Source organism: Solanum verrucosum, unplaced genomic scaffold, assembly GCF_900185275.1.
Source record: "Solanum verrucosum unplaced genomic scaffold, falcon-dt-bn FXZP01001115.1, whole genome shotgun sequence".
Taxonomy (NCBI): Eukaryota; Viridiplantae; Streptophyta; class Magnoliopsida; order Solanales; family Solanaceae; genus Solanum; species Solanum verrucosum.
Genome location: NW_026020750.1, coordinates 1 through 15,791, shown reverse-complemented (window position 1 = coordinate 15,791; position 15,791 = coordinate 1). Strand labels below are relative to the sequence as shown.

General features: G+C 36.0%; 1 protein-coding gene across 1 annotated transcript; it reads left to right on the top strand.

Annotated features, from left to right (window-relative positions):
- The first annotated feature begins 1,071 nt into the window (after positions 1–1,071).
- On the top strand, positions 1,072–11,160 carry LOC125812714 (uncharacterized). The gene is made up of 4 exons (XM_049492193.1): positions 1,072–1,203; positions 1,478–1,532; positions 1,762–2,002; positions 10,761–11,160. Exons 1-4 carry the CDS (start codon positions 1,072–1,074, stop codon positions 11,158–11,160), a joined length of 828 nt encoding a protein of 275 aa, XP_049348150.1.
- The last annotated feature ends 4,631 nt before the right edge of the window (positions 11,161–15,791 follow it).

The following is a 15,791-nucleotide window of genomic DNA, read 5'->3' as shown; positions in this document are numbered from 1 at the left end:
TCAACAATTTCAAGCAATTTTAATTACCCGTTAGGCGAAATGTGTAGTCAATTGTTCACACAACCTTAAGGCCCTCTTTATACATGATTAAAATCTGTGCTATTCATTTTCATTAACAATTGGTTACTAAATTCCCCCTTTGATATTGATAATCAAAACTCCTCGATTTATTTTATGTTGCATAGCCTTTTACTTCTACAAAAGATGAGAACACTTATTTACTTCGTACTTGAATTCTTTACCATATCACTCCATCTGGAATCGATCCCAACTCATCGTTGGGTTTATACTTGTTAGCGACTGCCAATACTTTGAATCAGAAGAAATGTAGTTGAGCATTATCAGAAATGGTACCGCTACCGGGGAGTGGTGTTTAGAATTCTTTTATTGAAGTGTTTCTGTGAACTAATTTTGTTCTAGTAAAATTTTCTTATTTGTGTTTTTGTTGATTGCTCTAAACATGTGAAAAGATGACTGTGAACGGGAGCAATACAAGTTATGCTTGGGAATAATGACATCAGAAACTTGCATGATGTCAATGTGGATCAGTTGGGAAATGTCGGTGCTATTCGTTGCCTCTAACTGTGGACAATGCGGTGTTTCATGTGACCATCACTATGTTACAGTTGTTGCAGATGAAAGGTCTCTTTGGGGGACTTTCTCATGAGGACCCTCATGACCACATTCGCAATTTCATGGATGTGTGTGGACTGTTCTCCTTCAAGAATATCTCTCAAAATTCAATCCGGCTTTGTTTGTTTCCCTTTTCTCTAATAGGGAAGCAACGAAGTGGTTGACCAAACTACCAAGGGAATCTATCACTTCTTGGGAGGAGTTCATGAAATGTTGTATGAAAGATTCTTCCCTCCCTCGAAGATGGTTAAGTTGAGAGATAGTATTCAAAATTTTAAAAGAATTGATAGTGAACCTATTCATGAGAAGTGGTTGAGATTTCAAAAGATGGTTCTCCAATTCCCTACTCATGGATTGTCGGACAATGTGTTCTTGCAATATTTCTATTAGAGTCTTGACACTGTCAACAAGGGAGGGTTGCAAATTGGAGAGATAGAGATGGTGATAAAGATCATTATGTACCCCCCTCATGAACTTCCAAAGCCGAAGGAAGAAAAGGCTGACCCTAGAAACTTTTGGACCGAGGATATGCTTGCCCGCATCCTAAAAAAGGTGGAAGGAACGGATAAGGTACTCAAGGAGATGAAGGATGATGTCTCGTCTTAAATCAAACAGCGACCTTGCACTCGGTTTCCATAAAGCAACTTGAGACTCAAATGGGACAAATCTCGGCTCACTTAAATCTAAGACCAAAAGGGGGTCTTCCTAGTGATACCTTAGTTAACCCGAAGAATGAGGCCTGAAAGCATGGCCACATCGTGCCATGACGTTAAATAAGGTGCTTCTTGGGAGGCAACCCAAATTTTATTTTTTGTTATTTGAATAACATTTGTTGGATGCGCAGGTTGAAATTCGAATTTTGGAGGAGAAGCAATTTGGGCGAGCTCATAGCTTACTCAGTGAATTGCCGAGTGGCTCAACGAGCCCGATCAAGCTCACCTTTTGAACAAACTGAAGCGCTGATTTTCTGCCCAATTTGGCATGTTGAATCCCTCGACAACTCACAGAGTGGATCGGCAATGTTAGTAAAACTCGCTAATCAGGGCGCGAACTGAAGAGCTGATTTTCTGCCCAATGCCTATTTTGTGCTCATAAATGATGTTAATTTGTTTATATGCAACAATGAAGCCTTAGGAACAAGTCAAAGACATTATGATGGGAAAAGAAGCGAAAAAGTTGGAAAAGCTAAAGAAAAGAAAGGCTGGAGCTTGCAAAAGCCACTCGGCGACGCGCCGAGTGAGCCTCCAGGTCGCCAAACTTTCCAGCGAAGTAGTCCATGGATCAAGCCAAATCGGCAAAAGAAAATTTACTTCGGCGACGCGCCGAATGGAACGACGATAGCGACTCAGCTCGCCAAATATTCTAGAACGTTTTGATGCAGAAGTCAAGCCAAAAGGCGAGAAGAGGGCCCATCGACAGATTGTCGAGTTGTTTGGCGATCCCGATTTATGTCGATGAGTGGACTCCGTGCTGAAATTCTTGGAAAGTTTTCTAAAACGTATAAATTAATTTTTGGGAGAGAGAAAACACATAAAACATAGTTTTGGAGAGAGTTTTACATACTTTGACAATATTGAACATCGGACAATATTGACAATGACAATGCAACCACATTGATAGAAGTTTTTGAGGCTTGATTTTAGGATTGAGGATTCTAGTCTTAATTTTGGCATTAGGCATCGTAGATTGTTGTCAATTCAGATGGATAATCTCTTCAATAATGATTTTCTACTTTTTTCTCTGATTGGGTAAACCCCATCTCCTTAGGGGTTGTACTATGTATTTGACTGCAATATTAGCTCATGGGTATTAATTAATTGCTAGTTTTATTGTTGTTTCGAAATGGGTCCAATTGTTTATTTCATGTTTAATTAATGAACTGAAGTTGCAAATTCACACTCAATGCTAGCTGTCAAAAGTGGTTTAGAGTTAAGTAAATGATTGATAATTGTATGCTCATATGTCTTTACTACCCAGCTTGATAAAGTGGGTTATGTTAAGGAATTGGGTTTTTCATAATGCTTAGCTTGTTGAGGTTCGAAAGAACTCACTTTAAGCATAATAGCCGATTGAAAAATGGTTATTATAGCTAGAACCATCCTACCCATTGAGATTCAACAATTTCAAGCAATTGTTAATTACCCATAGGCGAAATGTGTAGTCGATTGTACACACACCCCTAAGTCCCTTTTTATACTTGATAAAAATTCGTGTTATTCGTTTCCCTTAACAATTGATTACAAATTTTCCCCTTTGATATAGATAATTAAAAATGCTCGATTTACTTTATGTTGTGTAGCCTTTTACTTCTACAAAAGATTAGAACACTTCATTACTTCGTACTTGAATTCTTTACCGTATTACTCCCTGTGGGATCAACCCCAACTCATCGTGTGTTTATACTTGTTAGCGACCGCCTACACTTTGAATCGGAAAAAGTGTAGTTGAGCGTTATCACTTCTACGGTTTTGACCTACTATCCTAGTCAACCATAGAAAAGTTTAGAAACCTTTTTATTTGGACCAGCTTTTGACGAGACTTGTCCACGGCTCGTAGGTCTTACTACGCCCGTAGACACCAACCATAGAAACCAATCTTGACCCTTAAATTTTCACTAAGTCTGGGTCCACCTACGAGACCTATTGTATGTGTCACGACCGAGGTTACCCCCTAGATGTAACATGGCGTAGTTGACCCCGAAGGGTCGCATACAAGACCTTAGCATAATCATACACATAATGTCATAAGAAATAATGCGGAAATTAAAACTTTTTCTTCAACAAACGAATTCTTTTTTTTCAAAATAGAAAGGAGTCTAAACATTGTCTCATTGGCCATCTATACAATCGAATACTTAGACATAGGGATACAACCCTTACATAGTTCTAAAATGAAACTAATAAAAGAAACTACAGATATCTACTAAGTAAGATGTTGGTCCCCGAACTTGAGGACTCATCAACTGGCTTGGAGGATCACCTATTCCAAGCCCTTTGAACCAAAACTACCATCTCCATGAACCAACCCCCTACATTGTAGAAAACATAGAAATATGGGTTAGCACAAAAATGTACTAAGTATGGTAGCCATGCACAAAACCATTAAAACATGCATGAAAAGGGACATTTCATTTGAAATCATGCTTTATGCCATTTTTGAACATCATCTTTGAAATAGTTGGAGAATGCAACCAATAAGGCAACTCACATACATTTCATTATAACCTGAAATATCATTATAACAACAAGCATAGTCTCCAATATCAATATAATACACATCCCAATCTTCACAATACATAGCCTCCAATTATACAAGATACACGGTTAAATACCAAGACCATCACATCATGAAGTAATCATCACATAAGCAACCTCTAAAACACACTTGTGCAATGTATGGTAACTAACATGTATTTACAATGTACAACACAAATCCAATATCACATTCATACTCATTTCATGGTAAAGCCATTACCTTAGTAACCTCTAGGAACACTTGTGCAATGTGGGGTTAGCATCCCATAATACCAACCCTACTAAGTACTCCTTTGAAGCTACCTTAGTGATGCATTACATCTTTAGACTTCATTATATGCAATATTCACAAATTAAGGAAATAGTCATGTACATTACTCGAATACAAGGAAAGTCATGCATAACAACTATCCATTCAATATACATACATGCATTCGAATCTCATCATAATGCAAAGGAACCATCCCATGACATCCTACTTAAGTCTATTGTGCCAATGTGGAATGAAGTCCATACCCCACTCCTACTAAGTAAACTCACCAAGAAGTCATAGTATAGTTCATGTCTTCATTCATTAACTTCATTATTATAGGGAAAAGTTGCCATAACCGACATAGACCATGTGAGCTACATGGAATCCGTGTCATATAACCCCACACCAAAGAAGGTTCTTACTTGCCGAAGGTAGAACTAATTATATTTAGCTTCTAAGTGGATCCACTAGCTAAGTCCTATGTTTGGCACATAGTTATGGGATAGGGAGATTGCTACTAGAAACCCAACCTATTGCATTAGCGGAGGAGCTTCCATCTCATGAGTTTACTATAGATGACCCAACCTATTGCATTAGTGGAGGCCTTTTCCTCATCGTCCATATCCACTCGGTACTAAGCATTATTTCCCAATTATACATAATTAGTATGGAATTGTATCTATATGTGTGAAGGCATACTTTACCCTTCGTTCAATACAACTCACTAAATAGCTCATAGATTCATTTAAAGGTGAGAACTAACTTTCAACCTTAGAATCATCATTAGTATGTGAGTATAACTTTCACACCAAGATGATGTGTTTCTCATGAGAATGGACTTTCAATCAACACAATAGGATCATCATGGTCATGTACATTTCATGCATAATAATGAGTAAAGGTGCACATGAGAACTATACTTTCAATTAAACACCATTGATACATCATATTCATGTTTGTGCATGGAGTGTATGTGCATGATTGTCCTCACAGCAGCACAACAACAACAACATTAACATCATAGACACCTCCCTTCTCAAGGGGTCACAACCTGTACATAATATCCCAACTCATGCACGATTCACATAATTGCATTCAGGGATCTTTAGACCATGTAAATCAACATATCTAATATTCATTACAATAGACATGGATACATTCATCATAGCAACACCATCATGATCATAACATAACATTCGTATTTATATCGTATCATACTTAGTCATATCTAGGGTTGTAGGGGAGAGGGACCTTATCTCAACACTACATACATATGGCAAGTAAGCACCTCTACCATAAGTCGATCAACAATTCATAGTTAGAATACTTGATAAGTAAACACCCCCCACCATAAGTGGATCAATTCATTCATATATAATAACTTCACATGACATCCTTCATAGATGTCCCTTCAAGGACAAGAGTCAATATCAAGTCTAACATCTTAGATATGGCACAATAGATAGAAGAACATCATAATCCAACAACATAACCAATATGATCATATTCAAGGTAATTCATATCTACAATATTCTATCATATTCCATTCATGTCTAGGTGATCCAAACTAAGGCCATTCATCAAGAAATTCATCAACCCTATAAGATCACATCTAACCCCTCAATTTGCCTCTTTCATGATATAACCCTAGACCAAGTCAATTTCATCTTAGATTCATAGGGTAATCAAGAATACATGTAGAACTATACTTAGATAATGTAATTACATCATAAACAACTCTAATTCAATCAATTGAATCAACTTCTAACATCATTCATTGTGTAGAGAAAAGCCATAGCTAGGGTTTGGGGAAAACTTGTGGATTCTTTAGATTTGAAGTTAAAACCATCTAAAATCAGTAGTATTACCAATAGTAAACATAGTTCAATCTTTAAGAACAACTTAGAAAGGAATCCATGGGGTTGAGTTGAAACTCTAGCTTTTGAAGATTTCTAGAATTTAATTAAAAGCTTTTAAGAGGGCTCCAAAGGTGATAGCTACCCATGGATGAAAACCAACATACCTTAGGTGTAGAAACCCACGAAAATACTAAGAGAAAACCTCCATCTTCAAGCCCCTAGGTTGGTTTCTTCATTGGTCTTCAATGGTGATCTTAGAGAGAAGACTTTGGGAGAGAAAGGGAATAGGGTTTTGATTTGGGGGTCTTAAGTTGAAGTGAATTAATGAATTAGTTTAGGGTCCTATAAGTTTATATAAGTCATTAATTAGCCACCTAACCTACCTCCCTTAACCCCCACTTAATTAACTAATTAAAACACTAATCCTCAATTTAACAGAAAAACTATCAAAACAGTCCAACATATGCCTAGCCTTCCATGGAACGTGGATCAATCCACTGGCCGTAGTTGGCTTCCGTGGTTTGGGACTGTGGCTCTAAATGTTGCAGGCTTCAAGGAAAACTAAGTATGGACCTACGCCCTTCATCCACAGACCGTGGTCTAGTCTACGGGACGTAGAAAGCATTTGTAGGTCACCACTTAGGTCATCAAACCTTGTTGTCTAGGTAGCTTTAGGGGACTGTTTTAGGGTCCTCCTCAAGGACTCCTCGAGTGGTCTTTGGGGAGTTGTACTCAGACGTTTAACCTAAAAATGTTGTTCTAAGTATGAGAGTCACTTCTACAAGTTTTCACCTTCATACAACACTCCAAACTTCAACGACAAGGCTCATAGAACTCACTAGTTGAAATTACTAATTTTCGGACGTTATAGTCGTTTCTTGACGTTTGATCTCTAAACTCCTAAATCTAAACTTGAAAATCCATATTACAACATTTAATCAAATTTACATCTTCAACTCACATGTGAGGTTCTAGTCTCACCTATTAGATTACGTCAAGCTTCCGTTAGGTCTTACTAGTTTCTACGGGGTGTTACAAATAAGATCCAACCTCGAGTCTCAACCCAAACCTCGACTCTGACACCGACACAAAACCTCATCCTAACACTTGGTTTGGGATCCGACCTCAAATTCAACCTCTAATCCTAACACAAGATCTGATCCTGACTTAATTAGAACTCAGGAGTTGGGTCTCGAATTGAGGTCGAGAGTCGAGTTGAGAATCGAGAATCATGAGTCAGATTTAGGATTAGTATTAAGAATCGATATGTAAGACTTAAGTTAGTATGGAAAGTTGAGGTTTGAGGTTCAATGATTTTGGGAAATGTTTTCCTTAACTTTTTTAAGGAAAGTCATTTTACTTAAGTTTTAGGAAAATAAATTGATTTGAAAAATATTTTCCAAAACAATTAAGACAACCAAACGTGAGAAAATTAGAAAACATTTTCCTTCATACCAAACACACCCATAGAAACCTATAAAATAGACTAAGAAGATACTTTAACAAGTTAAATTACTGTCAGGTTGTTATAGATTCAACTCAACCGAAAAGGCTAGTCTATTAGGTGGGAGAGACCATTCAAGCTTACCAACCCCTTAGTATTTTCTCTTTCAAATTATAGAGACACAATTGACACACAATAATTGTCTTTGCTTGGTAATTCGCTCTTGAGCAAACCTTAAGGCTACCAGAAATATGGTGAAGAGAGAAGATTACACCAAGGAAGGGACCAGAAGAATCAACATCAAAGAATCTAGCGAGCCAGCAAGAAGGCAAGCCAAGATTTCAACAACATAACCGACAAAGGGACAAGTTCTACAATTATGAAAAGATAGGTTACTACACTAGAGATTTTTGTTACGAGAAAGATGAAGGTGACTCATCCACTTTTACTCAAAACTAGAAAGACAATGAAAAACAAGCTTGGGATTTTGAGACCTTCAGTAGAAGAAAGCAATAATCAACAATAAGAGATTGTCACATCTCGCTCTGACAAAGGGGAAGAGCTTGCATATGCAACTGTAAGTGAGAAATTGCTTGACTATGCAAAGTGATTCGGGATGCTCCAATCACATGACCAACGATGTGAAAAAACTTATCAACATGAGTGAGGATAAAGGCAGTTGAATAGTGGTGACAACGAATAATTCTAGAATGTCAATAACTCATATTGGCAAGATAGTGTTTATGCCTCATCATAATTCATGACAAGTGAAACTAAAATGTCTACCATTTTTCGTGTTTGAGGAAGAACTTATTATCTATGTGCAACTAACAACCTTAGGAAGCTGTGTTTTGTTTGTACCAAATGACGTAAAAATATATTGAAATTTGAAAAAAAATTACAAGCTTTCCAATCATGGAGGTAAAGAGATTAGAGTCAATATATGTTATGGTAGCCAAAATAACTTATGTGAAGAATACTCAGAGTAATCATGAGACAAATGGTCTATGGAGTCCACGTCTTGGGTACCTAAGATGCAACAAATGAAAAATCATGATGCTACAGTCAAAATTAAAAGGTCTTTCCCAGACTGAGATTATAGGAGACAATATATGTGTTGTATGCTAATATGAAAAAGCATATCAACTTTCATGTGGAGTATCAAAGTATCAAGACAATAAGCCACTAGAGTTGGTGCACTTAGACATGTTTGAACCAGTAAAGCAACCTTCTATTAGTAGTTACTCATACATGGTAACATTCATTGATGACTTCTCAAGGTAGTGTGGATTTAATTCTTAAATGAAAAGTCTATAGTATTTGAGAAGTTTAATTAAAGAGTTCCAACCTATTGTGGAGAATGATATTGGAAGGAGAACCAAATGTCTTTGTATGGACAATGGGGGAGAACATGTCATGTGATTTCAATGACTACCTAAACAGAAGATAATAAGGTGACAATTGACTTTCCCAAATATGTAACAACAAAATGGAGTAGCCGAAAAAGAAAATATAAACACATGTTACAAATATGCAGAAGTATGATGCATACTATGTATGTAGCAACAAGATTTTGGGGGAAATGCATGAAGTATGTTGTCCATATCACGAAAAGGATGCCACAAGCAAGATTGGGATTTATCTCACCATTAGAGAAACTCAATAATACAATACCTAATTTAAGTCACTTGTGAGAGATGAGATGTGAGTCCTCTATGCTTGTTCTAGATCATCTTTACCGTAAGTTGGATAAAAAATATTGTTCGTTGCATCTTTACTAGTTACGATGAACAAATAAAGGGATGAAGTTGTTTGTGGTCCTACTACTAGTCGGATGTAAGTGTCAAGAAATGTGGAATTTGATGAAGCATCAACATGGTGGTCCAAGAAATCTCCATACTAGAATTGACAGCACTTGAGCAAAAGCTGCAAGATAAGCTCAAAGAAGAAAAATGAGGAAACAAGATAGAAACTAACCAAGAGGCCAAAAAAAAACCCCAAATCACCAACATATCTCCATAAAAAATAGTTAATGGCAAACTGGAACTTGTGAAACTCCTTTCATATTGCAAGAAGAAGTCAAAGAAGAACCACAACCATAACTAAGGAGGTCTACATGACTGAAACGCCCCAAACACCAAGTAGATAGATGCAACTTTAGTAAAGGTAGTCCAAATCAAGGAGATTACAACCTTGAAGATTCTTCAAAGATTAGTAAGAAGAGAAGTTCAAAGGAAGAAGAGGTTCATAATGTATCACTCAAAATGGATGCAAAGAATGAATTAAGTTAGTGTTGAGGAACTAAATTAAAACCTAAGATATTTCAAAGAGAATCTAGGATATTCAAGACTTGTAGTGAACTGAAGGAAGAACTCTAGAATGAGAGTTACGTTCTTTAGTGCAAGTCTAAAAACATGCCAGAAATAAGTGGAAGTTATAGTTCTAGAATTACTACATTCACTAAATCCTTTCATCATAACCTATAAATTGAGGTGGTTAGAGTTTTATGTGTACTCATATAATGAGTGTGTGCTCAAGAAAGAAGTAAATAAAAATGTGTACTACTCAAGAAAATACTAAATGCAAAAGAAAAATTTAGTTGCAAGACCGAAGTTGGTCCTGACTTCGCAAAAATAAAATTCAAGTTGTGAGCAACCAATTATGCCTAACAATTCCCAATGGACACTTCTTTTGGATCGAAATCACCATTATTGGTTGGTCACATCTAGCACCCCCCACCTTGGTCCCAAGCCATCACTATTGTCTCCACAAGCCATTACTTTGAGTTACCGCCTCAAGCATTAATCAACCTGCTCATTATAGACTAATTAGATGGCCCAACCTTTGAAAAAAAGTCTATTAGGTGAGATAGCCCACTCAAGCCTATAAACCCTTAATATTTTTCTTATTAATCTTGAGGGTCAATTAGCACAAAACAAAGATGGTAAAGATTCCTCTGCAGCTAAGAAAAGTTGGTCCGTGCCCTTTAAAGGAGGCACCTTAATAGGAAGCTCTTAATTCCCCCCCACCAATAGTAGTCTTTATAATATGGGAACTCAGACAGAGAATAGGTTCTTAACAACACTAAGTTGATTGCAAAAAGAAAAATCTTCTATAACAAGTTAAATTGCATAGATAGTAATATAGATAACTCAATCTTTTAAAATTTATTGGTTTTTAGTTCAACCATATGGTACCCAAAGCCCACTAATTCAAATTCGAATTTGTAACCTATTAAGGAGATAAAGCCCTACATATCATTAAGTTTTTTTAAAAAGAATTATCTTTACAAATGTTTCTGACAATACTTTTTGCAGATTCTCAGAAGTGGCATATCTTGGCTTTCCATATTGGTTGGATATTTGTGGAAGAATAGGAACAAACGTATTGTCACCAAACACATATTATGTTGCTTATTTGGTGTTCAAAGTGGTAGATTTGTACCGTAGACTTGAATCTATTGATTCACCTATTATGTTAGTTAGTGATAAGAATGAAACTGTGACTGAAGAACAAACCAACATTGTGAGGCTTGCAGCATTATTTCCCAAACTGAGAGGAGATGGTTGGATGGAAATAGAATTGGGAAATTTTAATAGCAAGGAAAGTAGTGATGGCCCTGTTGTAGATAGATTGATTGGGGTTAAACGTGTTGATTTCAAAATAAGTGGCCTCATCATTGAAGGAATTGAGTTTCGTCCTAAAATAATCGAATAAGTCGTCAGAGGTGGATCTGGAATTTTAAGTTTATAGTTTATGAACTATATTTTAGTTTCTTGGTTTGAGATTGTGGATTCTACAAAAGCATTAACTTTATTATGGCTTTGAAGTGTATTTTAGTTTGCTCTGACATTATGGTCATTTAAAAAAAAACTCTAAGACTTCTTTAGTGATTTATGTTTCCGTTGTTTCCAAATTTAGCATTATATAAACTTTTTCAATATATATGTATTTGATGGATCCTACTAAATCCGTAACTTTATTATGGCTTCTCCCCCCCCCCCCTCCTGCAAAGTTGTGATAAAGAAATTGAAGTGCATTCAAGCTGGCTCGGACATAGTAAAAAAAACTTCACTTTGTAAGTGAATTTATGGTTCACTAATTTCCAACGGTAGCATTATGAAGCGAGCACATTGTTGCGCTCAATCGCACACGCAAGTGTATGTGGTCGTTAAAGTATTAAAGTGGCTCTTTTTAAGAGTTGGGTATCGTACCCACAGGGACTCAAGATTAGATTAAGTCGATCTTTCCAATACTTTCAATTCAAAACAAGTGTTATCAAGAACAATGAAGTGAATGTTTCTCTAATCTAAAATCTAATTAAAAACTTAACTAATGCGATTCAATTTCAAAAGGTTAAACAATGATTAGGTAAAGTCCAGGGTTGCAGCTTACTTCAGGATTTATGCATATTATCTTGTAAAATGGATATTACTTAACTATCGAATCAATGATCACATGGTTAATTATATGATTATGGTCTCTCGACCTCTAATCACCTATGATAATTGGAAGCCTAACTACATCGTTGAGCGGGGATAGGCTGGACCAATTACCGAGCATTATGATTTTGTCTTGTCTAATAACCAAGCACGGTCTCTAGGTATATCCCTATCCTAGATACAAATTAACTCTAATTCATAAGAGAAAATCATGCTCCTCATGCCCCACTTTCTATCCTCTTATTCCTCACCCGAGTTCAATTCAGACAAGATGTTTATTTCAGTGGTGATCAAGCACGAAATATGAAAACAAGAACACAAGATTGATTCACTTCAATCCATAAAACTTCAATAAAGTACAATCATCCAGTAGCCACAGCCCTAAAACTAGGGAAATTAGCTAATCATATCAAGAATCTCAATTATGCAATGTTTAAATAACATAAAGAGATCGAACATAAAAGAGCTTAGGAATGAACCCTAAGAACAGATGGAAAAGCTCCCAAAGTCGTCGTTCTTTAAAACCCAGAAAAAGAATAAAAATAAAATAAAAATCTAAGTCTATTTATATTTTGTTGACTTCGGCCAAATCTGGCAGTGAGGTCCTCGATGCAGAGTGATTTCTCAAATCCAGTTCTTGGCAATCATCTCTTCTCCGCGATGCGTGCACAATACAAATTGTTTTGTCTCCAATTCTAATTCGCGAACAAATAATAAAATCCCTCTCCACGACGCGGAGGGGATACAGATAAGCCTTGTTCTTCATTTTTCGTTCTCCTTTCTTGGCGCTCTTTTACTTGGATCCTCTCGTGCTTTCCGATGTCGGTTTTCAGCGCTCGTTTCTTCATTTAACCTCACTTACACAACTAATCATGTTGGTTAGTCTAAATGAATTCATATGACTCGACACTACTATTAATTAGTAACAAATAATTCTGAACTTGGACGAAATTTTTGGTTCTTAAGCATGCAAATACGCCCAAGATCACACATCCCAATAATCTTTGTATTACGAGGATTCATACCTGAACCCTCCTTTATTCGAGCTTGAAACTGGCCAGCCAAGACAAGGACTCTAAAAAAAGTATAAATTGAATGTATATATAATGTTTTAGTGCTTACAATTTTTATACTTTAGCGATAAACCCATTATGACCAAAAAAATATATATTTAATTGTAAATATCAGTGTTTATATCAAATCGACTATTATAGCTATTTCCTTGCGGCAAAATGTTCTGAATTCCAACAAGGGAATCTAACAAATTAATAAAACCAATAACATATTTGAGCCAATCAAGCCGTCCTTTTTAGGGAAACGATGAATCAACATCAAGTACATACATGTAAATTTAACAAGCTAATATATATGATGCAAACTTCGGAAATAAAGGCAACATAAATCACTTATAAAGTCTAGGGATTTTCTCTAATGACCATAATGTCTGAGCCAAAGTGAACGCACTTCAACTACCTTATCACAACTTCCACGGGTGGAGCCATAATAGAGTTATGGGTTCGACATACAGATACATGTAAACTAAACAAATTAATAGTATATTAAATCATCAAATCTAACTTTAAGAAGTAAGAAAAACATAAATCGCTAATAAAGTCTAGAGTTTTTTTTTAACTATTATTATGTTCAAACCAATTTCAAGGCAATTCAACTATGTTATTACAACTTTTGGGGACGAAACCACAATAGAGTTACGGGTTCAATTGAACCCAACAAATACATGTAAACCAAACAAGAAAATTAAATATAATGCTAAATTTGGAAACAAGAGCAACATAAATCACTTATAAAGTCTAGAGTTTTTTTTTGAATGACAATAATGTCAAAGATAACTTGAGCTCACTTTAAAGCCATAATAGAGTTAGAGCTTTGGTGGAATCCAACAACTTCGGCTCAAATTCTGCATTTATATTAACAAATTCAGTTAATAAGTATAAATAATGTATCTCAAACCAAGAAAGCAAAAATAATAGTTCATAACCCCATAAAACTTAAAATCTCAGATCATGTGTCTACAAGCACACACTCCTTACATGAGTAGACATACCACTCAAATGACCACCTCTATTTATAGGTGTTGGTTGAAGAATCTATTCAAAGAATGTTCTAGAAATACACCTTCCACTTATTTCTAGAATGCTTTTAGACTTTGTACTGTAGAGCTCTCATTTTTGCGTTCTTCCTTCAATTCTTCATAAGTACTTGAATCTTCTACATTCTTCTTTTAAATAACATAGATATTAATTGAGTTGGTGATGACATTTTAATACTCCCCTTCAGCACCAACTTAATTTATTCTTTGCATTCATTTTGAGCGATCCACGAGATTTCGCAATCATTTTGATGTCCAGGCTTATTATGAACCTCTTCCTCACTTAAACTACTCCACTCATTACTCTTTGAATCTTCTTTAAAGGTGGTACTCACCTTTGCAAATTCCGCATCCATATACTTGGTGTTTGGATATTTCAGTCATAAAGATTGTTAGGACCGAAATAATTAGGTGTCATGCGAAAGCTAACAAAGCAAACCTCGAAAGACCATGAATAAGAAGACAAATGAGAAATATACTAAAAGACACAAAGATCTAACATTCCTACATCCACAAAAGAGATGAGTAATTCATAAAAATGAGAGTACAAAATATAGAGAGAAACAACCTCACCCAATTCACTCGGAATATAAAGAGGTTCACACGAGTAATAACTTGTGTCCCACAAATTCCCTCGTAAACAAAACTCTCAAAGCCCCTATGACTACATTGTGAATGTTGATTAAATTAGAAGGAATGAGCCTCTATTTATAGATCCTAAACATTTTCATACAAGAAAAGGACTAACCAAATATGGAGACTTTATGTTTTCTTTTTAGGAAAAGAAAAACCTATTTATAGTAAGAAACTCAGGGCAAATACCTATTATGCATCCATATACTTGGTGTTTGGACATTTCAGTCATAAAGACCTCCTTATTGTGGTCGTGGTGCTTCTTGGACTTCTTATTGTAATGCGTCGGGAGTTTCAAAGTGACTTACAGTAGATACTTCTGGTGCAAGTGATTGAGATTTTCCAGTTGCCTGTTGGTTAATTTTTATTTTGTTTCCCTGTTCTTTTTCTTTGAGCTATTCTTGCAGCTTTTGCTCAAGTACTATTGAGTCTGGTAGGAAACTTCTTTGAAATGTCATGGTGATGCTTCATCAAATACTATATGTTCGATGAGTGGTTGAGTCTCAACACCTTCATCCTTTTCTTTGTTCGTCTAAAGATGCAACAAACAGTCTTTTAATCAAATCGACAAAAGGATAAAGATTTGAAGAGTTCTGGACAAACACAACTGCTACATCAGTTGTTTAGCAACTGTTCCCTTGATTTGCTACAGCAATTGGTCTAGCAGTTATTATTCCTAGTTGTAGTTTATGGTGTCAGTCTTATCCTATTGCGTTCTGTATAAATATGTAATTAGGATTAGTTATTTGGGATATGTACTTAAGAATTAAAACTACTGTATTCTGAAGTCTTGTCCTCTCCATACGGACAACTATGGCTGGCAAAGGGACCGGAACCGGGACTACCGAACCGGGACGGACCGGAACCGGGACTACCGGACCGGGACGGACCGGAACCGGAACAGAACCGGGCACCACTAGCCGGAACCGGTAATTCCGGAAAAAAATCCGTGTACCCGTCCCGGACCGGACCGGAAATCGGGTCCAACTGTTATAAATTATAATTTTTTATTAAAATTAAAAAGTTAGGAACATTACACTTAAAATTTTATACTTTTAAAGTTTTAAATACAAACTTTCAAACTTTTAAAAGTATAAAAGTTTAAATTTCACAATTTAAAACTTTGAAAATTTAAATTCAAACTTTAAAACTATAAAACTAAT

Bases quoted from the DNA above. Each gene is read 5' to 3' on its own strand.
- LOC125812714 (XM_049492193.1), top strand. From the start codon at position 1,072: ATGGTGATAAAGATCATTATGTACCCCCCTCATGAACTTCCAAAGCCG. The intron at 1,533-1,761 runs GTGAATTGCCGA...GCAACAATGAAG, and splicing joins GCGAGCTCATAGCTTACTCA to CCTTAGGAACAAGTCAAAGA. The intron at 2,003-10,760 runs GTTTTGATGCAG...TACTTTTTGCAG, and splicing joins CTCGCCAAATATTCTAGAAC to ATTCTCAGAAGTGGCATATC.